General features: G+C 48.2%; 1 protein-coding gene and 1 pseudogene across 3 annotated transcripts in view; one reads left to right on the forward strand and one right to left on the reverse strand.

Annotated features, from left to right (window-relative positions):
* Positions 1–3,596, reverse strand: part of Mboat2 (membrane bound O-acyltransferase domain containing 2) — a 43,278-nt gene extending 39,682 nt beyond the window's left edge. Inside the window, exon 1 of one of the 3 annotated variants that reach the window (XM_063254430.1) lies at positions 3,418–3,596. In XM_063254430.1, coding sequence (XP_063110500.1) covers positions 3,418–3,492 — 75 coding nt within the window. In that variant the 5' untranslated portion in view covers positions 3,493–3,596. Of the gene's footprint in view, positions 1–3,118; positions 3,269–3,417 lie in introns of those variants that run through there. The other 2 variants (XM_063254433.1, XM_023562947.2) reach the window with 2 other exon arrangements.
* Positions 3,597–5,235: 1,639 nt separating this feature from the next.
* Positions 5,236–5,824, forward strand: LOC100724266 (large ribosomal subunit protein uL11-like; annotated as a pseudogene).
* The last annotated feature ends 11,333 nt before the right edge of the window (positions 5,825–17,157 follow it).

Raw genomic sequence — 17,157 nt, forward strand, 5'->3', positions numbered from 1 at the left:
CCTGATGCCCTCTGACCTGCCCTGCTTTCTCCTGTACCCTGCAACACCACTCTGTCCTCTCAGGGGACCCCAGCAGGAGACACAGGGACAGAGGGGGCAGGCAACCATCTGGGGGCTATGTCAGCTGACAGCGACTGTCCTGGCCCCTGCTGGTTCCCCCAAGCTGCCCACGTCTTGGCAAAGGGCTCTTTCCATCTCCACCACCCAGCGCGATCCGCCTCCTACCACAGCCCTGGCAGATACCTGCACCCTGAGCAGACAGGAAATGCTGGACGTGGGCCAGACTCAAAGTGCTCCAGGGCCTGAGGCAGGAGACAGAGCACCTGGTAAGATCTGGGGAAAGACTGGCTTTTGGGTTGCAGTGCACTCAGTGGGTGGGTGGGATGGGTGAGGATCGGCCCCGTTAACGTTGCTCCCAACGCACAGAAAAAGAAGACAGGGTGATCTGGGACATTTGTACAGTCCCTGTTTCACTTCAGTACCTGCATGGACTCTTAAAAATCTGCCACACCCAGCAACAAATGACATAACTATATTCAGTAACACCAGATCTTCTCACACGTTACCTATGCCATTCACTTTTTTTTTTTTTTTTGGTGGTACTAGGGATTGAAAACAGAGCCTTCATTTACACTGAGCTACATTCCTAGCCCATTTTAAAATTTTTTATCTTGAGACAAGGTCTCACTAAACTACTAAATTGCACAGGCTGAGCTGCAACTTGACATCCTCCTGCCTCAGCCTCCCAAATTCTGAGATTATGGATGTGGGTGGACCATGCCTGGCTATGTGTCTACTCCTTTTCCACCAAACTGGTCTCATTTCATCCAAATCCTTCCTCAAAACTGACCTCCCACATACTCCTTTAATCTCACTTGCCCAGGAAACATTATCCAGGCAATAAAGTTGCCAGGAAAGCAAGGCCTAGGAGGAGAGGGAACATCAGAGGCTGGATCTTTCCTATCTGATAGCATCATGGAACCTCACTGAATTCTAGACTTTATATTTTTATTTAAATTTAAGGTCTACAGATCTCAACTGGATGTGATGTTGCATGCCTGTGAGTTCAAGGCCAGCTGAACTACATAGAGAAACCCTGTTTAAAAGAGAAAATAAATTTAAGGCCTACTGAAAAACACCTCAAGGTCACTCCGAAATTCTCAGTAAAGATTAAATCATCTGGCCTCTGCTGGCCAAACCTGTGGCCATTCTAATGGCCCTCACACCAGCAATTTCTACTATTTCACCAACTGACTCACCATAAAGAAAGTTATTTTTTTTTGTCTTAAACCCCTTTTTCCTGACATCAAACAACTGCTTTTATGGTTCTCTAAATTTTCAAAACATTGTTAATTAGCACATACCAAATTAACATACTAACAAGTGATACTTTTTACACTTTTCATTTCCAGATTTGCCCTTTTCCTGTTGAATCACACTTATTTGATTACAGCCAGTTCTTGGGCTTTCTCTGAACTTGACTCAATTATTCACAAGTTATAAAAGTTTTGTTTTGCTTGATTTTAAAATAATGATTAAATGACTATGCATCGCGCCTGAGTTGTTCCTCCTTCCAAAAGTGACAGCAATAAAATGGTTCTTTGGAGCCTCAAGAAACCATTTATTATCACACTGAAAAGGTAAGGCCTGCGTGTCACTAACGCCTCGGCGCTCTTAACACTTGCTTGGAACAGAAGGAGCAACACAAAACACTCTACAAATGACACTTGAGTGTGTACTGCACATGGCCATACAAGTTCAGAGTAGTCACAAGCCAGGCGTGGTAGTGCACACCTGTGGGATTCAGGAGGCTGAGGCAGGAGCATTAACACAAACTCGAGGCTGGACTGAGCTACACAGTGAGAGCTTGTCTCAAAAACAAAGACAAATATTTAGAGTAGTTGCAACAAAATGAAAGTTGTCCAAGACACTACATCAAGACCTGTGGCTAATAAGGCAGGAAAGTCAAAAGGATTTTAAACCCCCTCAGCTCCACTTGACTCTCCTACGGATTTCGAATAAAAAGAACTTTCTCCAGATTGCTGAGATATGTAAATTAGTTCATTAACATTAAATCAGTTTTAAATGATAAGCATTATATAAATGCCCAGACATCAGCATTTAAAAATATTTCACCAGAGTAGGGAGGAGCAGAGAGACAGAGAAAGTAGGGTAAGAATTTGGAAACATAACCTGTTCCCCTACATGAAATGCAAAAGTCTAAGCCTGAGTCTCCCTCACTTCTCATTAGCAAGAAAATTTTTCGACAGATCCCACCCCCCCCCAGCGGTGGCACACGGGCAACAACCTACTTAGGCCATGGCAGGTGTGACAAATGCGGAGGTCAGACACTGCTCTGCCATTCTGAAAGGGGAGTCAGTCCCTCCGGTCGCCCAGGAGCCTCTAAATCCTTCAATTACGATCAGCTCACTAACAGAGAGGTCCGCTTCATCAAAGATGGGAGTAAACGTTACTACTGGGGCTTTTTTCCATTTAACGTGGAACAGGTCCTTTCCTAATTCCCACAAGTTAACCTCAGCTATGTGCAAAGACAGCATTCACGTAGGCAGAGTTTTTAAATGCTCTCTGTTCACACGTGGGTCTATTTTATTTCAAACAAGATAGCACAGAGCAGTTAATATACTACGAGAGCGCCCCAGCCCTTTCCACGCACAGCCAGGTAGACACCGAGGAATCCCGCTCCGCACACGGAGTCCCCGAGGGCAGCAGATTCCAGCCGAGGACAGTGACCATCGTCCCCACCCACAGCTTGCACCTGCAAGCCGAACTGCCTAAATCAGCGGCTCCCAACCGCCCAGGGCCAGAGCAGCCACGCGCGCAGCCTGGCGCCAGCTTCCCTGCACCTCGCTCCGGACCAAGGCTTGCAAACTTTCCGAGTAACGAAGGCGCCGCTTCCCAACGACGGCGCTAAGTCCCATGCGCCCCGGGACCAGCACTGGGGTGCCAGCCGCCGCCCCCCGCCCCCAGTGTCAGACGCCTCCGGGAGAAGACCGGCGCAGAGGACGCGCTGGCCGCGACGCAGCAACTTCGAGGGACCCCAGGATCGCGAGCACCCCCTGCTGCCCACCCCCTCCCCCACAGCCTCGTCCTCGCGTACCCCCGGGACCCCAGCTGTCCCGGGTGCGGCGCCCTGCAGCCCTTGCACGCGCGTCCGAGGTGGCTCCGGCCCCGGCCTCGGCCCCGGCCCCGGCCCCCGGGTACCGCGGCGGTCGGGCCGCGCCGTCGCGGGCAGGGAGGGCGGATGCACGCGCGCACGTCGGTCCTGCGCTGTCGCCGGCGCGGCAATGGTGGGGGCGGGGGCGCCCCCCGGCCGGCGCCGCACGGCCGCCCCGCCCCCACCCAACCCCGCCCTGTCTGGCCTGGCTCTGCCCGGCCCTTGGAGGCGCGGGCCGCTACCTGGTCGATGGGCAGCCGCACGGCGCGACTAAGCGGCTGCAGCAGGGTGGAGCCGGTGGTGCTCGCGGTGGCCATGGCGTTTGCGCGGCGCCCGGCGACGCGGGCGAGGATGGGGATGCAGCGCGCGCCCGCCCCTGGGCCGCCCGTGGTCGGAGCACGGCGCGGGGCGGGGCCCGGGCGGGGCATGGGCGGGGCTGGGGTCTCCCCGCCCCCCGCTCCTCCCCCGCGGCGCCCGCCGCCCCTCACTTCCAGCAGCTTCCAGCGCCCCCTCCCCACCTCGCGCGCCCGCGCGCCAGACAGCCCTGCCGCCCAATCGGGGCGCGGCGCCCCGACACCCGCAGCCAATCGAGAGCAGCCGGCCGCGCAGAGCCCCGCCCCTTTGCCGAAGACCCGAGCGAGGGGCCGAAGCGCGGCCCCGCTCGTTGCTCTTGGCTCGCGCTGCCGGCAGGCGCGCTCCCGGGCGGGGACGGGGACTGAGATAGGGACACGCCCCCACCTCCCCACCCCCCGGCCTGTGTCCCTTCTCGGGGTTCGCGCCCCCGCCTTCACGGGGACGACAAAAGAGGAAGGGGAGGTTGGGGCAAGCAGCCCCTTTGTCTCCTGGTCGCCGCCGCAGCTCGCGCTGGGCGCCCTCGCCGTGACCCAGACCCCCCACCAGCTCCGGAAAAGCTGAGCCACTCGCTTTGGGCTCGGGTCTCGAGTTGTGGATGCAAGCTGGGGAGCCCTGAGCGCGTGTATTACATCTGTGCCCCAGACCAAGCAAATTGAAACTGTTAGGACTCCCCGAAGAGGTGGGGAGGTGGGGGCTTTGAGAGCTCAGCGCTAGGATTTGTGGAGGCGTTGGTCATGTTCACTGAGAGTTTAATCCAAGCACACCTGCCTTTCTAGTACGGTTTGCAGGGCAGCTTTAGAAGTGGAGTAACTTTCTTGTTTTGTTTTGAGACAGGGTCTTGCTCTGTAGTCCAGAACTCCCCGTGTAGCCCAGGCTGGCCTTGAACTCTCTGTGAACCTCCTGCCTCAGCCTCCCGAGTGCTGGGATGACACGTGTGCACCACTGGTCCCAGTTTAGGATGATTTGCTTACTTCCCCAATAACAACCCGAGGTCAGTGCTGTGCCCACCTCGTGTGTAGGAGTTTGACAAGGCCAGGCGTGGTGAAGCAGCTGGTCACACGCCCATCGGGAGGCAGGAGGATTGGGCCAGTTCGAGGCCAGTTTGGGCTCCACGGTGAGTTCAAGGTCAGTCTGAACTACACAGCCAGCCTGTCACAAGGAAGAAAGAAAAAAAAAAAAAAGAATTTGAGTTACAAAAGAATGGCCTAACTTGACCAAGCACTAAATAACAGGGAGGGTTAGAATTAAAATAACACAGGTCCAGCTCTGGTTGGGCAAATGCTGGGTCCATGCCCCTCACACCCCAGGCTGCTAGTTGTGTTTACCTGATGAGTGCTCAGTAGTTTTAATGATTACAGCGTAGAGAGAAACACATGAGCCCCACAGGCTACAGGTTGTTTGTTTTTTTTTTTTTTTTTTTTTTTTTTTTTTTTTTTTTTTGTCTTTTTGGAGACGGGATCTTGCTAGGCAGTTTAGGCTGGCCTTGAGCTCACTTTGTAACCCAGGCTGGTCTCAAACTCACAATGATCCTCCCACCTCAGCCTCCCAAGTGCTGGGATTACAGGTGTGAGCCACCACACCCGGCATCAGGCTACAGTTAATCCCAGCTCTAGGGAGACTGAGGCAGAAGAACCACCACAAGTTCAAAGCCAGCCTGGACTATATCGGGGGACCTTGTCTCAAAAACACCAACATAACTACATTAATCGGGCTTTCGGCTTTCCGCTAGGAGGAGGCAAAGGTGCAACTTTCTTTGGTTGTCCCGAATTCGGGTTCATCGGACACCAGCTGCCTCCACCACGCCACCCAAGTTCGACCCCAACGAGATCAAAGTCGTGTACCTGAGGTGCACCAGTGGTGAAGTAGGTGCCACATCTGCCCTGGCCCCCTTGGGTCTGTCTCCAAAAAAAGTGGGTGATGACATCACCAAGACCACTGGTGACTGGAAGGGTCTGAGGATTACAGTGAAGCTGACCATTCAGAACAGGCAGGCTCAACTGAGGTGGTGCCCTCTGCCTCTGCCCTGATCATCAAAGCCCTCAAGGAGCCGCCGAGAGACAGAAAAAAGCAGAAAAACATTAAACACAGTGGAAATACCACTTTTGGTGAGATTGTCAACATTGTCCAGCAGATGCGGCACTGGTCTTTAGCCAGAGAACTCTCTGGAACCATTAAATCCTGGGGACTGCCCAGTCTGTGGGCTGCAATGTGGACAACCGGCACCTTCATGACGTCATAGACGACATCAACAGTGGTGCCGTGGAGTGCCCAGCTAGCTAAGAAGCATAAAAACAGTTCAATAAAAAAATGGTTTGACAAAAAAAAAAAAAAAAAAAAAAAAACATAAATCGGGCCATGGACTTCAGCTGTCTGGCAGAAAGCAAACTGAAATAACCAGTACAGTTCCTTCCTGCCGAACACTCTTGGATCTTCACCTTAATCCCAGCCTGGTAATTTGTCAGCCTACTTGGAGTAGAGTGTAGACGGAAACATCAAAAAACTGGAGTTTCCTCGTCCCTGGGGTAGCGTACCAGCAAGAGCTGTCACCAATTATGATGCCACAGCTTATTAAACTAAATGATCCCAATAATCTTGACCTCTATTAATATAACTTTTGAAAAAGAAAAACATTTCTTTCTTTCCTCCGCTCTGGGAAAGCAAAGAGGAAGCAGCCAGGTGGTAGAGCCTGCGGTTTCGGGAGAGATTAACCAATCCTCCCAGCCACTGGCCGTTGGCCGAGTAGGTATTCAGGACCGACTGCAGCCTCAGCCTGAGCAAGAACAAACAGTGGTTCCGGGAAGGAGCTGCCTTCCACTGAATTTTTTTTGTCACTAGGATTTGATGCTACCTCTTCTCAATGGGGGGAACCCTGTGACATCATCTACTCACCCCCCTAGATGAGGGAGAGCTCTACCCATCAACGAACTTCAGTTGTATCAGAACTGGAAGATTCTAGGTAGCACATGTAGTAATTAAAGTTACATCAAAATTTCTAAAAATGTAAGCGTCATGCAGTGCTAACAGCCAAGATGTCAGCATCTGACAGTTCGAAAGTCTTCGCTGTCTCTGCCATTAATTACCGAGCTCTTCTGAGCCTCAGTTTCCTCCTGTTTAAAAATGAATCTCGTGAGTCGTGTGTGTGACGCACGCTTCTCATCCCAGCCCTTGGGAGGCTGAAGCAGGAGGATTGCTGGGAGTTCAAGACCAGTCTGAACTACACAGACCTTGTCTAGAAAAGAACAAAAACAGAAATATGAAAGAGAAGGGAAAACACAGTATTGCATCTAGATTTAAGTTATAGTGTGACCATATATCAAAACGTGGTATTGTACACTATGAATCTGCACACTTTGCACTTAACTGTATCTTAACTAAAAGGGCATCTTCCGGTCCTCCAGAGGCATCTGGGGCTCTCATTTAAGCAAGAGCTCACTGGCCCTGCCCCCTGAGCTGCATGTCTGTCAGCTTAAGCCAGGGGTCTTCACATGGGGACAACCAGGAACAGAACAACCAGGAACAGAACTAATTCTACCTAAGTGCTCTTGCTCTGTGAAAGCAATCAACAAAATGTCTGAAATCTGTTGTTGTTTCAGGAACCGTGTAGGATGTAAAAAAGAAAAATGACAGTTATGGAACAACAAAACCATCCTATACCCAGACAGAGTATTATGAAACATCAGTAGTTAAGTTTAAGGATTTGTTTTGGTTTTGTGTTGCTTTGTATGTGTGTGTGGTATTGGAAATCGAACCTGGGACCTTTGAACTAAGCTACACCCTAGTTCCTTTTTAAATTTGGAGATAAAGTCTCTAAATTCCCTTTGCTGGTTGGAACTTGGGATCCTCCTACCTCAGCCTCCCAGGGATTACAGCTGTGGGCCACAACACCTAGCAAAAAAAAAAAATTTATGTTAAAAATCAAAATGAGGGCTGGAGATTTAGCTCAGCGGCATAAGCGCCTGCCTTGCAAGTGCGTGGTCATGAGTTCAATCCCCAGTACTGATAAAAAAAAAATCAAAATGAAACACTCATCCTAGAGAAGAAAGAAACTTGGTTGGAAGCCAAAACGCCTGAATTCTAATTCTGACAGTTGCACCAAATAGCTGTGAATTTTAGAAATTCTCTATGTCTTTTGCTGCCTGCTGTTCATGACAGATGATGAAAACAGTTCTATCTCAGTGGCAGGGGGTTGTGACTCTGAGAATGGAATTAACAGGCCAGAATATTTTACTAATAGTAAAGTATTAGAAATATTAGAAATCATAATAAGTAGTAGAGGAGTTTTAGTAGAGCAACCTAGGCCGGCTGTGGTGGCGCATGCCTTAACCACAGCATCCCAGGAGCCTGAGGCAGGAAGATCACTGCAGGTTGGAGGCAACCACGTTTTCTTTGAGACAAGGTCTTGCTATGCAGTTCAGGCTGACCTTGAACTCACTATGTAGCCCAAACTGGCCTTGGACTTGCAGTGATCCTCCTGCCTCAGCCTCCTGACTGCTAGGACCACAGACGTGCACCATCATTCCCAGCTGGGGTGGCAGTGTTCTTTCCCGGCTCCTCAGTCTTGCCTATGAAAATGGCTATGATAAGTAGAGGTTGCTACCGTGAAATGTCCCCTGCTCGACTTCTCCTTACCTTTGAATAAGCCACAAGTCATGGGCCAAGCAGCTACTGTGATGTTAAGATAGTGCATGACATGAAATTAGAGGTCTCTGGCAGTGATTTTGCCTCTTTTATGCCCTGGAAAGACTTGGAAGACAAAGGATACCAAATTCTCCACCTGAACCAAGCCCTCAAGCTGGCTGCTGTCCACTGGCATCAGGAGACAGCGCTAGGCAGGAAAAAGTGAGAAGAAGAAAATTTGCAATAAATATTCACCAAGAATATCCTAGTATTTCCCATCTGCCTTTTGTTATTTGTGAAAGATACCATCATACAATTTAATAGCGACTGGCTCTGTTAATGGAGGGCTTTCTGTTTGGAAATAAAGTTGATTGACAGGGAGATCAAATAAATAAAAATAAACAAAACAAGAGATTGTGCCAGCCTCTGAGGGGAAGGCGGAATTAAGGACAGGGCATCGTCCCCTGGAACCTGGTTCCATTGGGAAATCTCGGGGCAGAGGTTGCTTCCCTCCCACTCTGAGCCTACCTGGGAGATGTAAAAACTGCAGGACTAGGGGCTGGAGATTTAGCTCAGCAGCATAAGCACCTGCCTTGCAAGCAGGCGGTCGTGAGTTCGATCCCCGGTATCAATAAAAAGGAAAAAGACAAAAAAAAAAAAAAAAAAAAAAAACTGCAGGACTTCAGTGGTCTTGCTTTCCTCTGCAATTATGGGACCCCCAAGGATTTTTGAGACTTCTCCTGTCTCGCTAACCTACATTCAGCCAAGGTTTATTCAGCTGCAAGGTGTAGACAGCATGATTATGCACCACGGCTCCCACAGGCAGCATGGCTTCCGGCTGGTCCTCGAGGTCAGAACTCACCATCATCTGCAGAGTTCTCGGCAGCCAGCCTTTCTTCCCAACAATGGCTCTTCGGGCATGACTGCCCGTAATCCCAGCGCTTCGAGGCTGAGGCAGAAGGATAGCCACAAGCCAGCCTGGACCCTATCTCAATAGACAAAAAAACAGCTGGGTGTGGCAGTGCATGCCTGTCACCCCAGCACTTGGGAGGCTGAGGTAGAAGGATCACCAGAGTTCAAAGCCAGTCTGAACTACTTAGGGAGACCCTGTTTCAAAAAAACAACAAAATAAGCAAGAAAGCATCTTTTAAAAAGAGTTAATGTTTGATTTTATTAGTGCTGTTTGCAATGCACACAGTTTGCAGTCATCCTGGGGAGCGGGCACATGTGCGTGTCACAGTTTGTCTCTTTGGTTTTTGACTCCCCTCCCCTGTCCGCCCTTCTCTCCCTCCCCTAATCCCCCTCACCTGTTTTTTGTTCTTGTTATTACTGTTAATCTTATCTTGGGTATGGCACATAATGCTTCCATTCATCGAGGTTATAGCTTCCTGTAACACGGCACATCTGCAGTCTACCTAGTTCCCCTCCCCGTCCTCCTCACCCCTCACCCTTCACCCTGGTTCCTCGGCCCACTTTCCTGTTGCAAGAGACCCGTCCATCCTGTCCCCTTCTGCCCATCCTTAGTAATCCCTTTGTACTTTGCTTCTCTCCAATGAGAGACACCATGTGCTACTTAAGCGGGAGTGTCTGGTTTACTCCACACAACCTTACGTTTTCCAGGTGCATCCATTTCCTAAAATGTCTGAAATCTGTCATTCTTTATAGCAGAGTAATCATATTCCACCACCCAAAGATGCCACCTTGTCTTCATCCAGTCATCAAAACAGTATCTTCTGACGCAGGGGTTCCCTGCTGCAGCTCTTCCTCCAGGAGTGTCTTCTTTCTCTTTTTCAGATGCTGGGCTGTGGTCCACCGCTTACAACACCGGCATCTAAGCTCTCAGCAGGGCAGAGCAGGAGCAGGGAGTCTGTACTTGCGGAGTATGTGGTTACCACATCTAACCCAGTTCTCCTGCCAAAGACCCACTGCACCCATGGCGGAGTCCCTGGGCTCAACCTGAGGCACCGGCTGCGGAATCCCTATCATCAGATAAAGCCAGTTTCGATTTCATCAGGCAGTGTTTTAATTTATTTTGCATTTGCAAGCAGGTACTTGGGTTTTTGTGTGTGAATTCTGGTCTGACCTAAAATACTGTCTGTCACAGGCAGTTGCTATTAAAACCATACAAAATTTATGAGAAAGGGCACTGTCTTGTGAAAGAGATACCAAATGATACCAAAGGAAGTTTAAACCAATTGTGGTATTAAGTTTACAGGTATGAAGTTGCCACTTCCAAAAGGAGGGTATGGATCACAGAGATAGAGAAGACCACCAAAGGAGGCTTTATTCCGTTCTTCATTTGAAATGCTGGTGCTATCAGCTGTGGTGGTGCACACCTGTAATCCCAGCACTGAGAGGCTGAGGCAGGAGGGGGATGTGAGTTTAGGGCCAACCTGGGCTACATAGTACATTCGAGGCCGTGCTGAACTACAGAGTGAGACCCTGTTCCAAAAAACAAACAGACAAACGAACATTCAATGATTTTACAAAATCTCCGTCTACCTCCAATGAAAATATTAAGAATTTTATGACTACAGAAATAAATAAAATGACAGCTAGTTTCAATTTTTTACTTCTCATCAACTCTGGCATAGATGGTGCTAAGTAAGGACTAAAAACAGGCCAACGGTCACCTACAGAACATGTGGTTTGCACCCTGGAGCACTACTGACCCACTCAGAATCCTCACTCTGGCTGAAGGTGGTAAGTCTCAGGCCCCATGAGCCACACAGCTTGGTAAATTATTTCTTTGGAGACCACCCTCAGCCCACAGTGGTTCATTATCTTTGGACAGCACCCAGCTGGGAGCCAGTGAATGAGCCTACAGTATTTCAGGCCAGGGGCCAGGAGCTCGGTCCTGTTGTCCCCAGTAAAATACATTTGGTTATTGGTCCCTGGATGCTTTGCCAAGAAAGCACTTGACACCACTCCCTTCGGGTTTCCCTGTGTGTGAGCAAGGAGTGAATTAAAAGACAAACAAACCTGCACTCCAGTGTGCTCCAGCCAGCTCAGCCAGCTCAGCCAGGCTCTGGCTCCCAGCCCCAGCTTTTTCAGCTCACCCTGGAAGCTGGCTTCCCGGCACACTGGGCCTGGCAGCGCCCACCCGTCACCCCAGAGGCTAGGAGGCTGAGGCAGGAGACTTCCTGCAAGTTCAAAGGCAGCCTGGACTATGTGGTGAGACCCTGTCTCAAGAAGAGAGAAACAGGCAGCCAGAAGGGTGGGAGGAAGGAAAGAAGGAAGGCGGAAAGAGAAGGAAAGGAAAGAAGAAACTACTGTTCGCAGTTGAGCTGCACAGTGCCATACAGTACCCCGCAGTTCCCGTACCCTTCGCTCTCTCCTGCAGTCAGCAGTTGGCTTTTCTCCCTTTTCTCTCCCCCGTCTAGGGCTCCAGTTACCCCTCAGGAACTCAGACTCATCTCTGCACCCTAACATGGCAGCCGGCAGCTCCTCCAGCGCCGTCAGGGCCCTGCGCGCTGGCCCCTCCCCGCGGGCGGCCACTCCTCTAGTCAGCCTTAGGAGCCGGCGTTTGCCGTGGTGAGGACCACGCTCACCGGCAGGCCTTGGTCCCAGCTCCTAATGCCCCTTATCCTCCTCGCCGCTCTCTCTGTCCCCTTCCCCTTTGTGACAGCTTAATCGCTCGTGGGTCTTCAATCCTTTCGTTTCCATCTCCTTTCTCCTACCCCTTTGCACTCCCCCATAGCTTGACCCACTTCCCTTTTTACAAAGATCTATTTCCCTACTTCCTATTACCTGTCTTTTACCTTGTTCCTAGTATATACTTTGGGTTTCTCACATAAGACAAACCATGTGATAGTTAAGCTTATGCCTGATTTATTTCACTCAACACTACGGCCTCAAGACACAGCCATTTCCCCACGTGACTCAAGCTTATCCTTCTTCATGGCAGAGTAGTACTCCATGGTGTGTGCATACATTTTCTGTATCATCTGTTGATGGGCACATAAGCCCCTTGGAGGATATAGCTCCTGGCTGCTCTTAAGCTTGGGTGTTCCTTTTGGTGTCATGGAGGGTCCCTTATACTCCCATACTGGATTCCTGGTGCTGCATGGCCAGGGGCAGCACCCCAGCCCTGATGGGGACCCCACCTCTCCCGCTTGCTGATTGGTGCTGCTCGTTCTAGGCAGCAGACAGAACATGCTGGATGGGCTGTGGAGAAACTGGGTTGGGAGGGCAGGGATGGACAAATCTCACATGTTCGTAGGGCCATCAGCACACTTCTGTGGTGTTCAGGTCTCCTGTGTGGGTTAGTGAAGGAAAAACTCCTCCCTGATGATTCAAAAAAGAAGATGGGGGGCTGTGTGCTGGATGAGGGTGCTGGGTGGACCCTGCGTCAGCCAGGCCGCAGCTGAGGGGCCCGGGCGGGCAGGGCTGTGCAGGGGAGGCTGCTGTGGGTAGGGCAAGGGTGTGACATGCATCAAGGCAGCCTGGAACACCGCCAGGGCTGGTCTGTAATTTTAACCAGAACCCTCTTGACTTGGAAGCTTTGCTGCATCTACGCCTAAGTTCTGATGATGCTGTTGAGAAAGAGCCATGCCCGGGCTGGGGGTGGGACTGTGTGGCGGGACCTGGATGGCTAGCACGAGGCCCTGGGGCCCTTTCCCAGCAAGGAGAGGGGAGAGGGGGAAGGAAAGAGGGGAGGACGGGGGAGGGAAGGGGAACAGAGTGCAACCCACAAATGCACAGCCTTCAGTTCAGGGAACCCCTTTGTCTTTTGATCGTTTTCCTGAGTCTTTGTGGAATTCTTCATTGTGGAACACTGGACTTCTTGGATTAATTCTGTTTTGTCTCTATTTTCTTGATCTTTGTCTTTTCTTCCCAATGACTTTGTCAGCTTCCGACCTTCTCTCAATTAACTTTTTTAACTTTCAAACATCTTTATGTATATATAAATACATACCCGTAGTCATATATATATTCATTTCTCTTGTTGAAAATTCTTTTAATGACTTAAAGTATCAAAATGAAATAACAGTAGCCAGGTGTGTTGGCACAGCTGTGATCCCAGCACTTGGGCTACATAGTGAGACAATGTCTCAAAGAAAAAGAAATAACAGTGAATTGTAGTTCACACACTGGTAAAGTTCATCTTATGAGAAAGAGAATTTGCTCAATCACAGAAAACAGCAAGGCGATGAACACACCCCACACACCCAGCCACACCCAGCCGCAACCACCGCCTCCCGCTGTGGGCCTTTGTTCACTTAATTCCCGGGTAAACCATTGATGAAATATAACTGGGACCCTTAAGAAATGCAAGCACCATCTCACGCTTCTGATTTCACAATATCAGTGTCTTTATGGACTCTGAACATGATGGTTTCCAAGGTTTAAAAAACATAACAACCTAATTGTTATAGCTCACCAATCAGGTTTTGCTGAAATAGTGAATTTCATTATAATTATAAGGCGAATTCATCACAACCTATATAAAAAACACATGTAACAAGGATCTCCAAATAAATATCACTGTGAGCGAGTTGACATATATTAAAATATCCCTTTGGACCATGTTTTAGTGAAAGAAAATGCCCATTATATCAAGTTTAGGAATCCTAAGATTTAACTCCATAGCAAAGAATAGGGACTCAGCTGCCAAAGGGTCCCAAGATTTACTCCCAAATTAATTGTTATGCACTTGTTATGAATTACAGTTCAGAGGGAGGGAAGAGTGAGGGGCTGTAAGATGTGCTGTCTGCATTCCCCACCACAGCCGTGATCAATATATGATGCAAAATTGTATTAAGAACAATTTAAATACAAAAAATTTTTAAACTTATACACTTAAAAATAATAGCCTAGGGTTTAGCTCAGAAGATCAAGCACGTGCCTGGTAAGTGTGAGGTCATGAGTTTGATCCCTGGTACCAATAAATAAATAAACAAATAAATAAAATAATAAATGGCAACAACCTGTGGTCCTCACTACGAAGGAGGCTGAGGCAGGAGGATCACTGTGAGTTTGAGTCCAAGGCCAGCCTGAACTACGCAGAAAGACTCTGTCTTAGAAAAAGAAAAATCAGGGACCTCCAGGAAGACGGTGGAGTAGTGAACAGCCTCTCTGAAATTCGGTGCCCAGATGCTGGAATATTAATGTGAGGAAGAGAAGAAGGAGGGAAGTGGGTCCCTGGGACCCAGTAAGGACCTGGATGGAGAATTGAAGCCCAGGGGGAGAGGAGAGAGAGAGAGACATCAACACAGAAGGAGGTGGCAAGAGATGTCTTCTACTCAGCCTGGACTCCCCACATGAGAGGGGAAGCTCACCCACAGATGCACAGTGACTACTGGTGACCCCTGAGGCCCCCACAGAGAAATGCACCCATGGAATGGGCCAGTGAACCCAGCAGACTTCAGTGGCTGGTGAGTTATGTGGATTCAGATGCCCCCCAGGAGAAGGTGACTGAGCTGAGCTTGGAACTCAGAGCACCTGTGGCCTGGCCCCGCCTAGCAGGTCCCATTATCAAGAGGAGAAAGAATGGAATGCAAGTGAGCAGGAGGTCAAGAAGCCGCGTTCAAGCTGGCAGGAGGCACATGGACGGCTGCGGGGTGGACAAGTGGGGTCACAGCCTCACGGCCAGAAACCAGCCTGAACTTCAGTGGACCTAGCGGTGCAGGCAACTGGCTTAATCAGACCCTGTCTGCCCCTCTGTGCACAGTGACAGCAGAGACGTGTCCTGACACGGACGGTTTAGAAATTTTCTTCTTTTTTTCCATTTTCTTTTTTGTTTGTTTCTTCTGGTTTTTTTCTTGTTTTTATTTTTTAATTTTAAATTTTTTTGTTTTTGTCTTTTTGAGACAAGTTCTCTCTATGCAGTTTGGGCAGGCCTTGAGCTCACTTTGTAGCCTGGGCTGGTCTTGAATTTACAACAATCCTTCTGCCTCAGCCTCCTGAGAGCTGGGATTACAGGCGTGAGCCACCACTTCCAGCCTTAATTTTAATTTTTCTGTTCTTGTTTTTATATGAATGTGAACATAGTTTCTAGTTGTTTTGTGATTGTTCTGTTCTTGTTTCTCTTCCTTGCTTCTCTCACTCCTGTCTTCTTCATTAGTTGCCCAAAGTTCTTGTACATTTCCTTTGTCCTCCAGCCTTGCTTCCAATCTCTTCCTCTTCTTCAGTTTCTATATTTCCTTCCCCCAACACTTTTTAATTTTTCTCTCCTGACGGTGAAATCACCATATTGAGGGTTAGTTTACCATATGTATACAATTTTCTTGTTTATTTTAGAATTCATTATATAACCACAAAAATAGTTCATTCAGCTAAAAGTGGCAGATTAATAGCACAGTTTGCCATTGTCTGGGCTGTGTTTGATGCTATTGTTACTGCGGATTGTACTGCTTAGCCGAGGTAAGGTAATTCTTCTAATCAGTTGTTCTTCTGGGTATGCCAAGGCTGAGATTGCCACAGGTCATAAACAATACTGTAGGCCAGTGCCAAGCACCAGGGGATAGGACAAGTAGGCAGCAACTTCTCATCCCCAGCAAACTGAAGAGGAAGGATCTTCCACAGCCTCAGAGCCCAAAAGCTAGCTATGCCTGGAAGACACTTTCTAAGGGTTCTCAATACTTGCAATACATAAGCAGTTAGCAGTTAGCAAACATCAATCACAAGCAATTAGCAAACATCAACCCAGGAGTTAAGGGAGTTAAGGGATTGATGAAGCAATGCCAGTCTTCCAGCTCACCAGGGCAAACCCAGGGGCAACGAAGTGGAAAAGCCACGTACCTGGCCCTAGGAAGTGGTAACCGCAGAAGTCACAAGGCCAATGAATGAGGCTCCAGAAAGAGTCAAGTCGGAAACAGTTTCTCAGATAACTGCAGAGATGGTGACCGCAATGACAGACATGCTAGTGACTCAAGAACAGACATAGATTTTTTTAAAAAAAAGAGGTGCTTAACAAACCACAAGAGAAACAATAAAGGAAAGAAATGAAATCTATGAAACAGATTCAGACAGGTTTCCTGGAGATTAAAAATTCCAGTGGAAGTATATGCAGCAGAATAAGTCAATGCCAGGACGGAATCTCAGATTTAGAAGACAGGATTGCAGTTAGCAATCATGAAAGGAAAGATTTCTTAAAAATGGCAAAGGACTATGGGAATAAATCCAACAGCTGCTACATGATGCAAAGAACAGTAACACAAGACTGAAAATCTTGAAAAAGCAGGAGACAGCAATAACATAAAAGACCTGCTCACAGAAGTCATGGCAGAAAACTTCCCAAGCAGGGAAAAAGAATGTGACAGACAGATATGTAAGGCATATAGAACTCCGTTAGCCATAATTAAAACAAAAAACTATGCCAAGGCAGATAATAATCAAGGTCCTAGGAATTCAACACAAAAGCACAATATTAAAAGCAGTTAGATTTTTAAAAAAGTTATTGGAGCGAAGAAACAAATCACCTGTAAAAGAAAGCTCATCAGAATCAGAGCAAACGTCTCAACACAAGCTCCTCAGTCAAAGAGAGCTGGAATAAAGTATTTCAAACCCTAAAAGGGTCCAGCCCAGATTGATGTACCTGAAAAACTATCTTTCTTTTTTTTTTAATTTTATTTAAGAGGAAAAAGAGAAAAACACAACACAAAACAAAGCAGTGTAAGGTTACACATAATACAGAACTACAAAAAAAAAAAAAAAAACCATAACAGTAAGAAATCACCTGTTAATAGATTACATATTATCATCTTGGAAATAGTTGCTCAAATCACAGTATCAAAGAATACAAAGTAGACATTCAAACAGAGAGACTGCAAACAGCTGTGTTCAATGATCCAAAAACATTAATATCGTCAGCTATTTAACACCCCTAAACACACTTGCTGTTATATCCGTTAGAGCTCTTTTTTTTTTCCTCCCTCTCTTTTTTACAACAAAATGTACACATTTTGGATTTTATTGATCCTTAGTTCTTATTACTTTTTTTTGGGGGGGGAGAATAAAGTCAAATATGGCAAAACAAAGCTGTCAGTCAAAACCAAGGATAGACATAG

The sequence above is a fragment of the Cavia porcellus genome, unplaced genomic scaffold (genome assembly GCF_034190915.1).
Source record: "Cavia porcellus strain 051 isolate PalLab524CR breed Dunkin Hartley unplaced genomic scaffold, mCavPor4.1 scaffold_8, whole genome shotgun sequence".
NCBI classification, from domain to species: Eukaryota; Metazoa; Chordata; class Mammalia; order Rodentia; family Caviidae; genus Cavia; species Cavia porcellus.